Consider the following 15,874-nt stretch of genomic DNA (forward strand, 5'->3'; position numbering starts at 1 on the left):
AAAATAAAATAAAAAAAACCTTTTAAGGGACAGTGACTGGTAAAAAAAGCGCCCCGAATCTTACTTTATTGAGAAGGGGTGGGGGCGCTTTTTCGCACTTTTCGCACTTTTTAAAATAATCATATATAAATTAGGGAAGTAAATATTTATAGTTCGCCTCGAGCGTCGGAATGGGTTTATAATTATTGCCAAGCTATATAAGTTTATCATTATGTTAAAGTTATAGGCCTATTGTGTTATACCCTAGTTTTTTAAAATTCTTAGTTTCGCTTAATGTCTGCTATTTTGAATGATTGGATGAACAAGTAGACATATTTTAAACTCCATTAGACACCATATCTTTGTTAATTATTACTTATGAAGACGTAACAAGAACATAATTTTATAAAATGATGTGATTTGAATAATTTATTTTGTTTTAAAACACGATGATTAGTCTCCGCCGATCCTTAATAGTGTAGCTGATTACGATTGTGTGCACATAGTGTGAGTGTCCTATGATTTATACTTTTTTTAAGGGTCCACCCAGCTCTGATCTGTACCTAACTCACGCTAGGTAAAGTAAAGAGTAAAGACGTCTGGACACTGTCAGAGATTCTTCCAGGCATCTCTTCGGGGGGGTGGGGGGTGGAGGAGGGGGCTGAGCACCCCGAAGAAAGTCTACCGCCCCCCCCCCCCCCCCCCCCCCCCCCCCGAAAATTTCAAGTACACCACCCGGAGAAAAAAGTCTGGAAGAAACACTGGAAACAGGTGAACTCTACCTAACTTGCCCGGCAGGTTCGAATTTGGAAATTTATTTTTATATATTTACTTTACAATATAATGAAGAAGGTACGACCTGAAATAGTTTAATTTTTGTGTGGAAAACGGCTTAAATCAAAGTGTTTATGATTTCGAATACTATTCGGTGCAATTCGGTACATTTGTGATGTTAGTTCGACCACAGATAATGGCAGATAATGCTATTATCAACATTACCAGTAAAAAGCAATACACAGTGCGTTAGAAATTTGATTGAACATTCCCAGCTAACCTGGAAGTTATCTATCGTACATTAGTATAATTTAAGAGTATTAATATATAATTTTATTGATTATATTCTGGGCTACACCCTGTAGCTGTACTGAACACACTAAAACAATCATGTCCTCATTAACTTCGGATTTGCGGCAAAGAGCTTCCCAAGCAACGACAACGCCATCATCTTCTGGAGACGACGATAAACATGTAAGTCATTTGTAAGTTCATATTAGTTCATAAGTTGCGGCATGTACATTTGTAAGCCAACTAATTTAATAAGGGGTTCAATAACCTATAGTGGGCTATAGACTATAGATCTAGATTCTAGTTGCTATAGAGATAGTGTCCTAGACCTAGACTCTCTGCCCTAAATTATTATAAATAAATAGTATTTAAATAGGCCTAATGACTAGATAAAAGATTTAGAAAATACTTTAAAATAGATTTTATTAGATGGATGGTGTTGCTAAAAAAGGTGAATTGGAATCTAGACTAGTCCTAACACCACTTAGTCACTTACCAGCTTTTAAGTAAAGTTTGTATTTTTTATAAAGTGTAAGTTAAATGCAATTAAAAAGTAAATGACATGAGATTTAAAATACTAATTGTTATAAAGGAAAACAATTTGTGTAATTTTGTTGTACATGAGAATGATGATTTTGGAATACTTGTACATATGATGACTGCGAGTAAATGTGCTGAGAATGTAACTATATTTGAGAATGTTGCTTGGAAGAAGAGGGATGTGTAGAATCTAGGTGGTAAAATAAAGTATTGAATGTACTGTATGAATTGTATGTCAGTGTTATAAGTTTTTGTTAATTTAATTTGTGTGTCTCATCCACTGTTTGTATTGAATAAATAAAGTTTTCAACATCATAAATTATGATAATTAATTAATTTTGTTGAAGACTTAAATCACTTTAAAACAAAATCAATATTATTAAAAACAAATTAAAATCACAAGAGAAACTTTTTTTTTCATTTGAAATTACATTTTGAAACAAGAAAATTTAAAAACAACCCAAGAGTTTTATTTGTATTAGTTTTACTAGCTGTATGAATGTTTCTATACCTTATCAGTAAGAATTTCCTTAACAATTTTTTTATATTATAGAAAGATGCAGGAATTAGATCTCAAGCTTCAGCCTCTGATACAGATGAAGAAGATTTACCTGTAAAGCCATCAAAGCCGATAGTTAATGAAGGACAAGGGTCTGATGTTCTAGACAGTGCGTTAAAAGATTTTTCCCCAAGGTGTTTATCATTTTTTTTAAAAAATTATGTTAGCAGGATTTTATAGTTAAATCAGTGTTGAGCTCTTATAAATCTGCAATAATACATTAACTTTTTAAAACTCCCAGTGCTTACCTGAATTACACAATCCTCTTGTGCCATTATGAAAATAGTTAAGTTCTTGAGCTTTACCCTTTCTTTCATGGTTTGTACAGCTCACCCTGTACATCGTCTCACAAATACTGTCACATATGTTCTCGTCAAAGTTTTTTGCACTCTGCCAGATCTCAGTGGCCACTTAACCTTATTTACATTAGAATCCAGATGGAGTAAATGAAAAAAATGGCTGATATAGTGGCAGGATAGCTTTAACTTCTTTTGCTTTTAAATTTTATTTTGATGAAACCGAGTTTATACTAACCTAAAATTTGTTTTACTATGTGCCCTTTTTCTCAGTTAAAAATTGATGTTTTTATACTGCCTTGTTTCAAATAATATATTTTATACTGTAGGTGGCGAAACTGGCTAATCCGTGGAATTTTTACATGGCTGATGATTTTTTCTTTTGCAATTCTTATTTATTTTGGACCATTGGCACTTGTGCTTGTAGTAAGTAACAAGTTTCTCATAAAGATTTTTCTCTTTATTTAATTTTATGAAAATTTCCCATTAAAATTGAAATATTTGTGTGATTGATGTATTTTTAACATGTTTTTAAAACATAAACCTAGACTTATGTCAAAAAAGTTGTTCTGATATTTAAGTTGTACTTTTACACTACTAGGTTGATTAAGCAAAAACTAAAAACACATCTGTTCTTAATTTAGCAAAATAGCAAAATTGTATTCTCACATTACAAATTTGTGTGGCACTGTGTGTGTCACTGTTACAAAATGATTTTAAAAAGATAAGTAACAAGCAGATTATAAATTGTTAATTTTATTTTATCAACACATTTAAAATGTAGCTTCTCTAAAACTATTTTACTTGATGTAAAAAGCTGAGTAATAAATCACTAAAACAAGTGAAGACCACAGGCGATAAACCACAATTGTAACACTAGTAACAGTTTTCTACTTTTGGGAAAAATGAGATTTTGTTAGAGATTCTTTGCTGCTCCATTGTGGCATGATTTTAAAATTCTAAATATTGAAGGGACCCAGGTGGTTTTACGCTTTCATATTTTTATACGTGATAGATGTAAACTAGTACTACATGAATATGGCACGAAGTCAATAACTTTAAAAAGTGGACATCTGTGGTTTATTCAGTCTGGTCTTCAAGTTTGATCACAGTTTAGTGAAATGAAACACATTGTTACCTTCTCTGGGATATTTACCTGGTTTAGCCCTATCGAAGGGGAAGTGACCCGATGCCCATAAATTAAGTGGACGACCAGCCCTCGGCTGTCGCTATTAGGTCGTAGACTGACCATACATTATCGGGGGATGACCAGAGCGTCATTTTGTGGTTTACGGCTGGGGAACATTCCTGACGTAGTTGGGCCCGGCCGTAACGAGATATGACATACTGGTGCAAGTGCTTAGTGAGTGGCCATTGCGGTCAGCCTGGATTGTAATTTATGGCTGGAATAATCCTGGCCTGAGATGATTTAATTAAGTTTAACACCTGGTGGGGCGGATGTTCCCACTGTGGACTCTGCTTATCAGAGGAGTAGGGACGGTCAGTAGGACTCGGTGCAGAGTTAGTAGACTAACAGGGACATCTTGTGAGCTGGTGGAGCTCACTGGATGGACACAGTTAGGGACAAGTAGGGTAGTCACATTAAGGACTTCTTATTTTAATATTTTTCTTATTGTGTTAGATGGTGTGGTGGTTTTGATGTTAGGTGTTGTACTTATGTCGTGGCAATAAAGTGTAAATAGTTGCTAATTGCATTTATTCATTACCAGTTCTTTTTCTTGTTTACAAAACCCTGCCTAGTTTGAAAGGACTAAGGAACGGATCGTAACCACGTAAAAAACAAATATTTAACTGTATTAACTATTTAAAAATAGCCTCACAAATTAAAGGACTACTACATTAAATATAATTAACTGTACAAACATAGTATTTTGTAATATAAAAAAAACAGCTTGTTTCCTAGTGATGCAGCTAATATTGATTTTGCATAAGAGCTTAGCAGTCACACAGGGCTTAAGATCAGCTTACTGAGTATCAGTTCCCTTGCTGTTGGTGAGAAAGTCAGCATAACCTTGCTGTTATTGATTATTTGATTTTAAATCACCTGTGTCAGTTGTGTGGTCATTGGACTAACTTGACTGCCAATGTGTTATAAGAAAAAAATTAAAGTTGGCCTACCCTTGAACCAGACATTTCATTGACCTCAACATTTAATCGTATGGTCAGTACTATGACCAAGTGCCTTTACTTCCCATTAACAAAAGATAGATACCCATCAGAACTGTGTGGAATCTGGGATGTCCCATGGACTTAAGCCCTGGATTAGAAATTGAGACTTTTGTGTTGGCAGGCATATAGCACTACCTTTCAACCATGCTGTTTTTCTAATTTTGATTAATTCACCTATCTCAATGTTATTGACATTTAATTAATGTGACATAATATTATTGACATTTGATTAATCCGAACAAGACATTACTCATTATCCCCACCCTGTCCATTATAAATTGACACTAATATGAACACTAGCCCATACGGTAAGGTTACACTTAGGAATAAGGTTTAATGTCAGAGATAAGCTTATTTTACAATTTCCTGGTTACCCTGGTTGGCAAGGCCAAATGCTGAATGTTTTTTTTTCTTTCTTATTTTATTTTACATGTCCCTTTCAGGCATTCTATTACTCATTTTGCCTGTAAAATGCATAATAGGTATTCTTGAGGGGGTAATGTCCTAGGCCTTATAAACTCACCTCTCAGTATTCTTAAACTTAAAAAATAAAAATAAAAACTCAGAGTCAGAGAAAAGTAAGGTCAATTTCAACAACTGTGTCATACAAAAATCTATAAAATGTCTGTATTGTAATGGGATTTTAAAACCAAATTTTCTGTTGTAATTAGTGTTATCTATTTTGTGTTTACTATGCTGTCATTCACACACTTATCTTAGGTGGAATTTGGATTTTTTTTTTTAATATAAAAAGATAAGTAGCTGTACATTAAAAAAAAAATATTCCATTAAATTATGTGGGCAAAAAAAGTAATTTAGTTGAATGATAAGTTTAATTGCTGTAAACATGTCTAATTCTGCACAGTCTAGGGCCTGTAAATGTACTATTTTTGAGCTGCAAATAAGTAAGCCTATAACTATAATGCTGCACAATTTAGGAGATGTATACATGTCTAAATCTGCACAGCTTAGAGGTTTTAAATATGTTTAATTTTTTTTTACAATTTTTTGAGCTGCTGTATAAGGCTTCACAATTTAGGAGCTGTATACTTGTCTAAACTCTAATATTGCATGATCTGTGAATAATAGTTAAGTAGGTCCCTATGTCTAATGATGCACAATTAATAAACTGTAAAATTGACAAGTGATTTACATTTTGTCTCCAGACATTTGCCCTACAAATAAAATGTTTTCATGAAATCATCACCATTGGATATATTGTATATCGCTCATATGACCTGCCATGGTTTCGAACCTTGAGTTGGTATTTCTTGTTTGCTTCCAACTTTTTCTTTTTTGGAGAAAGTATGATTGGAAATTTTGGAGTTTTATTGGCTCGTACTGTAAGTATTTTAGAAACCTAAGTTATAATTATTCTGTAAATTTTAAAAATACAAAATCATTTGAGGAACAGTTAATAAAGAAAAACTTTTCTATTTTTTTCCAGGATTTTTTGCGACCTTTTGTGACATACCATAGATTTATATCATTTTCTCTCTACACTGCCGGACTAGTTGGCTTTGTCTGCAGTCTAGTCAAGAAACATTATTTAAAACAGTTCACTTTGGTCAGTTACATTTTATTTAAAAATTGTTTTTATTTACTTAAACTTATTTAATACAGATACTGTTATTTGAAAATATGTGCCTATTTTTGCTATCATTGTTGAACTGGTCTATATTTTCAGTTTGGATGGACTCATGTGACACTGCTACTTGTTGTTGCCCAGTCACACTTCATTGTTCAAAATGTTCTAGAGGGTCTTATATGGTATGGTAAATTATTTATTTATTAACATGCTTCTTTTTCAAAAAAAAAATATAGTTTGCAGTTAAATTTAGTTTATTATCAAAATTTGTTCTAACAGCATACAGCAATGTATTTTACTTATGATGCATAGAGTCCTCTTTCCATTGGGCAGATGAAGTAGAGTTCATGCCTCTTGACATCGTCACATGAAGGATGTGGTCAGCACTGTGCCCAGCTGCCTTTCTTTCCCCAATATAAGTCAGGTACCCATCAGAGCTGGGTGGACACAGGTACATCCTACAGTCACAAGTCCAAACTTAGATCTGAACTCCAGACCTTCAAGCTTGCAGCCAAAAGCTATGCAATTCGACCATGCTGTCCCATATTTTACTTGACATACATATCTATAAAACAATCTTTACCACAGGGTACTTGTTCCAGTATCCATGATCATCTGCAACGACATAATGGCATATATGTTTGGATTCTTCTTTGGACGTACTCCTTTGATAAAGTTGTCTCCTAAAAAGACGTGGGAGGGTTTTATTGGAGGCGCCTTCTCAACTATAATCTTTGGCATCATTGTAAGTAATGCGAGGTTTTTTTTTACTCTACACCCAGTTAAACAGTAATCCTACTTTATTATTATAAGTGAATAATAATTATTTAAAAAATGAATAAATAAGTAACTTTTCACAGCTGTTTGTTCAAAGTGTAGACAAAGTAGAATTAATCAGTTCCTTTGACTCAGGTGTGGTCATTAGTATGCTCACTTGTCTTACTATTCCCAATTCTAATGTCAATGTTTTATTTTAGCCTTACATCCAATACATGAGACTTTCCAGTAAGTAATTGACACACTGTCTCATAATGATGTTTAGCAATGTTACATTAATTTTGTCTTGTTTTCCCCAGCTGTCATACTTTCTTGTACAGTATGACTACTTTGTGTGCCCTGTGTCATACGACGAGTCTAAAGAATCCCTCTCAATGGAGTGTGAACGATCTCATGTCTTTCTCATCTATCAATACAGCCTGCCTGAAACTATTAGAGTCCTGTTCTCACTGGTAAGGTACTTTTAAATTCTGCAAGATATTGTAGTGTGTGGGTATATCATTTATGTTAGTTCCTTACATATTATGTTTAATTTTATTCTAAACAGGTGGGAATATCTAAAACAACAATCAGCATGTATCCATTCATCCTGCATTCAATTTCTCTGTCCATTTTTGCATCTGTAATTGGACCTTTTGGTGGATTTTTTGCTAGTGGATTTAAGAGAGCTTTTAAAATCAAAGTATGTAAAAGTTATTATTCTGTATATATGCATTTGCTATATTTAATATACTGTGGTTTGGTATTTCAACAGTAGTTTACTCATTCACAGAGAGTTCATTGTTTTTTGTTACTGTATCAATATGATCGAGGCAGATACTTAAGAAAGTGTAACAAGCAAAATAAATATAAGCAGACAGTTTTTTTTTTAATAAAACAGTGATGTGTAAACAATTATTTTTAAACTAATCTAATTCACATTTGAAAACTTTCTTAGGATTTTGGAGATACCATCCCTGGCCATGGTGGAATTATGGATCGTTTTGACTGCCAGTTTCTAATGGCAACATTTGTTCATGTCTACTATCATAGCTTTATTAAGTAAGTTGGCCTATGGCTATAACATAATCTTAAGTTTAAACAAGAAAACTTTAAGGGGTTTTTCACCATTTGTATTAATAATGTATCCTGATTTTATTTTATCATTTAGTGATTATTTCAAGTAGTTAAATTTTTCTCATCTGGATATTTTTTTTAAAGCCTATGAGTACATATATTTAAAACGAGCCAACCCGCGGCACATCATACGCTGCTATTTAGTTGTTTTATTTTCTACTTTCCAGTAATTCATAATTTGTGAATTCGACAGTACCAATGCTGCCACTGAAAATATTTGCTTTAAAAAAAACACTATCAGTAGCTCGTTAAGGACGATAACCCCCACCCTCCTTTCCCTGACCCCAAACACCCCCCCCCTGTGAAAGCAGCCTTCTCTTAGTTACCTCCCCTAAGTTTAAAATAGTTTCAAACTAAATTATCTGCCCTTAATAACCATCACTAAACCCGGCTCTATGATTGTAAACATTTAGCGTGACCCACAGCTCACCAGACCATGTAGGGGTGGGGCTGGTAGTGAGCGCACTTAAAGCTTGGTGTTTTCTATCCTTTCCAAGAAGAGAATTATATATATAGATATTTGACTGTCTTGTATAAATTATCGTATAATATTATGTATTATGTTTTTTGCCTTCTCCAGAGTGATGAACCCCCAAAATATTGTCCAGAGTGTGTTAATGCTGAAGCCAGAGCAGCAGATAAAAGTGTTCACCATGCTGCGAGACAAACTGATGCAGCGGGGGTTGATTGAAAATGTAACCGCGGCAATCACTGAATCTATGTAAGGTCTCACTACATGTCATTTAGCTCATCCTGTTGGTTTATTGTTTTAAATGGAAGTCTTTTAATCTTTCAGTGTTATCAATATTTATTTAGATTCAGTTCTTGTGGTGTTATTACAGATAACAAATTTCTGCATGTGGTTTTGTAAACATAAAAGTATATATATTTTATAAACATATTGTCATTGTTAAATATTCACTAGATTAAATTATAAAACAGTTTAAAATAGTTTTCATCATTTTATCTTCAATGTATTTCGGTAAAAATAATTATATTTGAAACTGAAATAAAAATTGTACACATTGTTATTTATATATTGTGTTTTTAGATAGCCATAGTGTTTATTGTTTTTAATTGGCATATATTAAAGTTGTGTGAATTGCTTTGGATTCTATAATAATTATAAATAAGCCAGTAACCAAAGCTGCTCTTATAAGTGAATGCTAGTTTGAACGTGTATTTAAATGTAATGCTTAATTCGTACTACTCCTTTTTTTTTATTATTAAAGTAAGTTTTGAATTAAATGATTTTTACTTTTTGTGTGAAAGAATTAAAAATTTAACCAAAGCAGATGAGCATTCCTTTCAAGTTTTGCAGAGCAGTTTTTAATAGAGTTTTTGGTTTTAAAAAACTGATTCAGTATATTTTAGTTTGTACATGTTCTTAAATTGTAATTCAATAGTTGCTATCTTTACCACAACTTGCAATAATTATTAAATTCATATTTTTAAAAAGGAAATGTCTAATTAGACTAGGGATTGACGAATATGAATCTAATTTATAACTCTTTCACATCAGGTATTAATTTTTAAAAGAATGGTTGGTTGCTACTTAGCAACCACTTTGTCCTCAGTTCGTTGGAAGTGGCTACTTCAACGTTCAAAGTATGATGTAACTGTAATACTATTATTCAAAATAGATGTATTATGATTAAGTGCAACCAAAGAGGATGAATGATGCATAATTTTTTAGATCGTGTGTAATTGCAATTTTTCAACAAGAATAATTTATTTTCATTAGTTAGGACTTAGGTAATTGTTTTAAAAAAAATAGATGGTTTAGTGGCAAAAGAGTAATTTGGTTTTAATTTATCTTAAGATAATTACTTTTTAAACCCAACTTTTAGATGTTTGTTGGTGATTGTTTTACTAATGGCTTTGTTCTTATACATATTTTTCCATGATGGCTTCTAACTTTACTCTTTATTTTTTAATAAACATTATTTCTTTTTATTTTCTCTTTAAAAAAATTGAATCTAAGCCTACAATTTGTACTACCTTTTAAATTTAAAAAAAATTCTATTTTCAAATAATTATGTTGAGAAAACTATCTATGTTAAATGTATTTTATCATATATAATATAAAAACATGTCATTAGTTGGTTGTTCATTAAATATTTCAGTGATAGAAACTTGATCTGTCATTTTGTCTGTTTAGTTTTATAATTTTTATAAGTAATTATATTGCTATTAAAACACTGACATGCATACTTAAATTAAGATACATATTTCTTTGAATGGAAACAATACCATGATTGATGTTTTGCTAGATTTTTTTTATCAAGAGTTTAAAACCAACATTATTTTTGCTGTTACTGTTTCTTATTTAAAATTTTATCAGTAGGCCTATATTACATCAAACCATTATTTTAAGAGAATGTACATTATTTTTTTCAATACTAATCAGAGATGGAGAAAAGTTAATGAGTTGTTGGAAAATGTAAAAAATGTTAGAATCTTCCATTTAGTTTAAATAATAGTGATCAAAATCCTACTGCTTAAAAATGTAAACATCTAGTATTAAGTCCTACAAAAAATGTACCATTAAGATGTTGCTTAAATTTAATTTGTTTTTTCACTTTTGGTGGAAAAAACCCTCCATGCTAATATACAATTAGTTTATATAAGCTGTTTAAATTGTGTATAGAAACTGACACTTAAAAATATAAATTGAAATATAAATTTCAATAACAGAGCATAGCTTTGTAAAGAAGATTTGGCACTACATATTTGTGATATTGTTCACAATCAATAATTAGAAGAAAAAAATGATGTATGTTAATGGAATCAACAAAGGTATTTTTTCACTGCACAGGTTAATGTAATTTTTTTTACCCAAATGGTTTTTATAATTGTGCATAATCAATAATTAAATATTGTAGAAACCAAAGCTTGAAATAATCAATGTTTAATTTACTGCAATTATTTAAAACTACCATAAGCCATATCAGAGGTGTGTTCTAGTTCACTTTTGAAATATCCTACTTGGTAAAAAGCCAGAGCTGAGGTTTTAAAATAATTGAGGTGCATTTTAAATTTTTTTACACAATCAGATTGCTTATTAGTATACAACAGCAGCATTCCAAAATTAAATGTTGTTAATCTTAATGTGGTTGGTAAAGGTTCTTATAAATTGCTACTGTTGCTATGATCTAAAAAATAAGTTTGAAATTAAGCAAAACTTATGGTATGAAAATGGCATGGTACATATTGTGGTACATTGTCTTGTGATTGATTTGTATTTGTGTATAGTTTATTATTTATTGATTCCAACGCCTGTCAACAGGGAAAATAATTCTGCTTTTTAGGGTGCCACATTTTAACGTTGTAGCGCCTGTTCAGTGAATAGTTTTTCAATAAATATATATTTAAATTTAATAACAAATTTTATATTTTCCCTAGAAAATTTATGACTTTTGCATTTTACTTCCCAAGATAACAATTTCTTTCTAAAACAAAAAGGTCTTACTATTTAAAATTGTTTGGTTGATTCCACCTTTGCTCAATAACTTAACATTCACAGTTGGCTGTTCAGGCTAAAAATAAAACCTCTAGTTTCAACAACTGGCACTAAAAGATGGGATACTGAGATAACTGCACTAGTCTGGCTTGGCCCTCATTTCTCACAGTAGAACATTAAATAATTAATTTCAGCTAACATAAAGTTCCAAATTTTCAAAAGAATTAGGTTTATTGAATGATAAGTGTTTTACAACTACAATGGAATCTTCCCCACTATGATTTTTCTTTAACTTTACAAATATGTCCAATATAGATCTTTTAAACAGTTTACAAAAGTTAAGTAACCAAGCAAGAAATATCACCATTAGAGTTGACATTGCTGGCTAGAAAGTTCCTAACTCATCAAAGATTGGTTATTCTCTCATTCAGGTATATACCTTATGTTGTGCTAATCAAGATTTTTAACATGAACACAATCTTTGAACATGAGCAATATTCAACTACCGCTAATATCACATAAATATAAAGTCTGCATATACAATTTATAAATCCATGCAAATAAAGAAAAAAGTTCAAAATATTTACTGGTACTTAATAAAAATCTGATGTCTTTTTTTTTAATAGTAAATTCAAACACCACCAATAGAAGGCTCAGCTTTGACTCACCTCGTAATGTTAAAAATAATTCTGTTAAAACTTGTTTATTTTAAAAAAGTACTACTTGATCATGTACTTGTGTGATTTAAATTATTTTTCAGTGTTTATTTGTTAATTAGCACTCTAAGTTTAGCCATGTCAATAAAGTGTAAAAAAAAATACAAACAAATGTGTTGGGTGACTTTAAAAAAAAAAGTTTCAATGTCTAGATAATACACAAAATGTTAAGAATAAACAATGAATATTGTGCATCAAATAAATTGATTCAAATATCCTTTACCACTGTTCTAATATAGTCAGGTGGAAGGTATAATTTTTTTCATTATGTACACATTTAAAATAAAGTTGCATGCTCATCATAAATGCAACCTATGTACAATACATTAAATAATCTCTGTATTTCATTTATTCTGATACAACCATGCTCCCATATCTTAAAAAGTAATAAGCACCCATGTGCTTAATATTTTAACTGGCTTTTATAGCTGTACAGCCTTCTACATCATGCCGACAACTTTGCTAACATCTTTTAATACATCATCAAGTTCATTTTCTAATTCCAAGATAAGTCCTGAAAAAAATTAGTATAACATAATAACAAATTCCTTTACTTCGATTTGAAAAATTAATTTCCACCTTAATATAGCAATTTTTAAATAAAGTAACAAGTCTTTCACTTGGATAAAGTATGGTTTTATAAAGAAATTCTAAAGGAAATAAAAGTTTTACACTAAAATAACATACAAATTAAAAAAAAAACCATCAGATTTATAAAAAGTGTTTTAAGTAAAAAACTAATGTGATGAAATCTGGGTGGGTGGATAAAAAAAATGACTGTTTTTAAACAGAAAATTATCCTACAGTGTGTGTTTTACCTGTATTAGCATTTTTATCTGCTATGAAGTGAAGAAGCAATGGGTGGTTATTGATCTGCACTGTCTGTCAAAAGAAATTTTTAAAAATTAAATTTTACATTTTAGAAAAAGCATAACTAATTGGATAGGCTTACTAATTAACAAATAATGCATACAGAGTACATGTCTAAAATATTCATACCTGGTATTTGTCATAGAAATTAATGATGCGCTTGTTAGGGCCCATGCCCATTTTACTAGCCTGCTCAGTTTTAACTCCAAACACAGACAGAAAAGGTGGCCGCAATGCTGAGTCTGGTGCCATCTGGTTAGCTACTGAACAGAAATATTTTTCAGATAATAAACAGAATTTTGGTTCTTAAAGAAATACATCTACAATTAATTTTTTAGAATGCTACTACTACGTTTGGCAGTATATTACATTAAGAGTAATTGGGATGTTTTTTTCTATTTAAATTGATTAAAACAGAAAAAAGTCAACAATAATAAGAAGTAAATGTTTATGAGAGGTTAAAATAATAAAAAGCATGACAACAATTTTTTGCTACATACCTTTTATAATAACTACCCCATCTCTGTCTGTGATAGCAATAGCAAAAAGGCCTTCAACTCTGAAAGTTTACAAAAATTAGGTATATTTCATTATAAAAAGTATAAAAATGTGTGTAATTCATGGGTACTGACAGTAGTAGAGATAAGGGTGACATATCAAAGAAAGACAAAACTAAAAAGCTTCCTATGCATTCCTAAAGTACATACAGATGAAGTTAAAAATTTTTTTTACATGGTTTTATAGTATAGACTTTTCTAAACAAAATAAGTTAAGTTCCTTAACTATGTATTTTTTCTATATCTATTGTATGGTAATCTCTTCCGACAAGTTAAATAGCCTCCGACTAGAGCTGGACAGTTGGAAGGGTGAGGTGCTAGTAAAAAAAAATACCCTTTATAAGCTTTAATAGCTATGCCAATTTACAAACACGAAAGACAATTTAGCAACTCAATGACACAAACCAGCTTTAAGTATTAGTGACTAGATTTGAGCACTAAACAGATCAGTAGTTTCTGACAAAGACAGATGATTTTCCAAGTATAGTATCATTTTACAATAAATATACTACATGTAACAGCTCATCCCCGATATTGATAAGCAACCTAAGCTTATGAAGCAATCAATCAGCACAAAATGTGAAGGGCATTGGAATGATTATTTCATTACACCCACCTCCCATATTTTTCTATAGTTAGGTGCAGTTTTGACTATCTAATGTTCTCCAATACTTGAAATCCAACTATGAAATGTATTATAATCAAGATTATTCTGAAAAGAAGACATGAAACAATACTCGACTCAACTAGTTTGCTTGTAGTGCAAAAGATTCTCTAAACTTTGAGCATTTGTTACAGTTTATGGATTCCTTATAAAGGCTAATGTAATTATAAGGGGCATTGAGTATTTAAAGAATCATACACTGTACATACACTGGAAGGGGTTGCTATGCCTATGCATACATTTTGATTTTGTCATTTGGACGTTTACTTAGCTGGTTGAGGAAAAATAATTGTTTGGTTGCAGTAACTTAATTTGATGTCACTGCCCTACCAGCATTAAAAAAATGGTTTATTATTACTCACGTGGCCATAAGCTTGAATAAATATGATTTCAATTCCTGGAAAAAAAACGATAATAAACGATCTAAGTAAATTATTTCATTGCTCATCCTTGGCCCTCTAAATCTTTAGAATACTGAATTTTTTCTGTACATCGTGAAGTGCACTAAAGTTTTGTTTATTTTCTGATGCGTCCAGTATTATATATGAGCCAATTACAACACATAAAAGCAAGAAACAAGGTTACATATCTAAAAATACCCCACTGGTAACAAATTGATGTTATCATGAGTTCCCTTGAATTTTCTTTCTCTGAGATTGCAGCAATGCAAGATGGGCAAGGTAGAATCTAGTACTTTAATAAAAATATTCCAAACATGGCTGTCCCCTAGGAGGAAAGGCTCTGAAAGGCAGTCCATTACCTACTTAGTACTTAGGTAAGGAAGATGTAAGCTAAATAAATGTTGAGCTGCATCACTAATCCTGTCGAATACAGTAAATTCAAAAAGCCCTAATGAATGGGGGCTAATCAAATTCTGATCTACTAAAATCTAGATCTAGACCCAGATCTATAAATTAATATTAATTATAAACTTGTTCAATATGTTATGTTTTGTTAAATTTTGTTTGGTCCTGCTTTAGTTAGTAGGCCTATTAAAAGTAAAAGGCAAGGCAATCTCATAATCTTGACAATCACTGAGTCTGAGTAAAATCTGTAAAATGCCACGGACTACCTAAAAGATCTAGAATTTAGTAGAATTCTAGATCTAAATCTAGCTAGATTCTAGAGGATTTCTTTCATTTTAGGCTAGGCCAAAAAAAAAAAATTAAAATATTTTTCGAAATCTTTTATTTTCAGTCGCAGGTCATGTGATTTTCAAAATATTTCTTTAGCCAACTCTGCAAAACATTCATTTAGAATAATTTAGATCTAGTTTTCTAGAATATATTTAACTGAAGCTAAGAGTAAAACAACCATAAGAATTAACAACAATGTAAAGTAATTTTTTAAAAATATCTAGACTAGATCTAGCTAAATCTAGAGTCTAGATGTAGATCTAGATCTAACTTACCTCCGTCATGTTGGTGTTTGGCGAAGATGTAAAACTGTAAAGACAACACTCTCTTGGGCTAGAGAGCTATATTTAGTTTTCCA

General features: G+C 31.3%; 2 protein-coding genes across 3 annotated transcripts; one reads left to right on the top strand and one right to left on the bottom strand.

Annotated features, from left to right (window-relative positions):
* The first annotated feature begins 943 nt into the window (after positions 1 to 943).
* Positions 944 to 11,895, top strand: LOC131951869 (phosphatidate cytidylyltransferase, photoreceptor-specific). Its single transcript, XM_059314274.1, has 11 exons — positions 944 to 1,227; positions 2,138 to 2,277; positions 2,769 to 2,865; positions 5,796 to 5,972; positions 6,077 to 6,196; positions 6,317 to 6,399; positions 6,806 to 6,962; positions 7,294 to 7,446; positions 7,542 to 7,676; positions 7,932 to 8,035; positions 8,691 to 11,895. Exons 1-11 carry the CDS (start codon positions 1,144 to 1,146, stop codon positions 8,833 to 8,835), a joined length of 1,395 nt encoding a protein of 464 aa, XP_059170257.1. The 5' UTR covers positions 944 to 1,143; the 3' UTR covers positions 8,836 to 11,895.
* A 7-nt stretch (positions 11,896 to 11,902) lies between these two features.
* Positions 11,903 to 15,874, bottom strand: LOC131951871 (ragulator complex protein LAMTOR3-A). 2 transcript variants are annotated; one of them, XM_059314278.1, is made up of 6 exons: positions 15,792 to 15,873; positions 14,743 to 14,777; positions 13,660 to 13,718; positions 13,289 to 13,419; positions 13,108 to 13,171; positions 11,903 to 12,803 (listed from the first exon to the last, which is right to left on the bottom strand). In XM_059314278.1, the coding sequence occupies exons 1-6, from the start codon at positions 15,798 to 15,800 to the stop codon at positions 12,730 to 12,732; spliced, it is 372 nt and encodes a 123-aa protein (XP_059170261.1). In that variant the 5' UTR covers positions 15,801 to 15,873; the 3' UTR covers positions 11,903 to 12,729. The 2 variants fall into 2 exon arrangements, with proteins under 2 accessions (XP_059170261.1, XP_059170260.1); XM_059314277.1 differs by having other exon boundaries at positions 11,997 to 12,803; positions 13,289 to 13,422; positions 15,792 to 15,874.

The sequence above is a fragment of the Physella acuta genome, unplaced genomic scaffold, assembly GCF_028476545.2.
Source record: "Physella acuta isolate Inbredline_101_S28 unplaced genomic scaffold, ASM2847654v3 ptg000834l, whole genome shotgun sequence".
Classification (NCBI taxonomy): Eukaryota; Metazoa; Mollusca; class Gastropoda; family Physidae; genus Physella; species Physella acuta.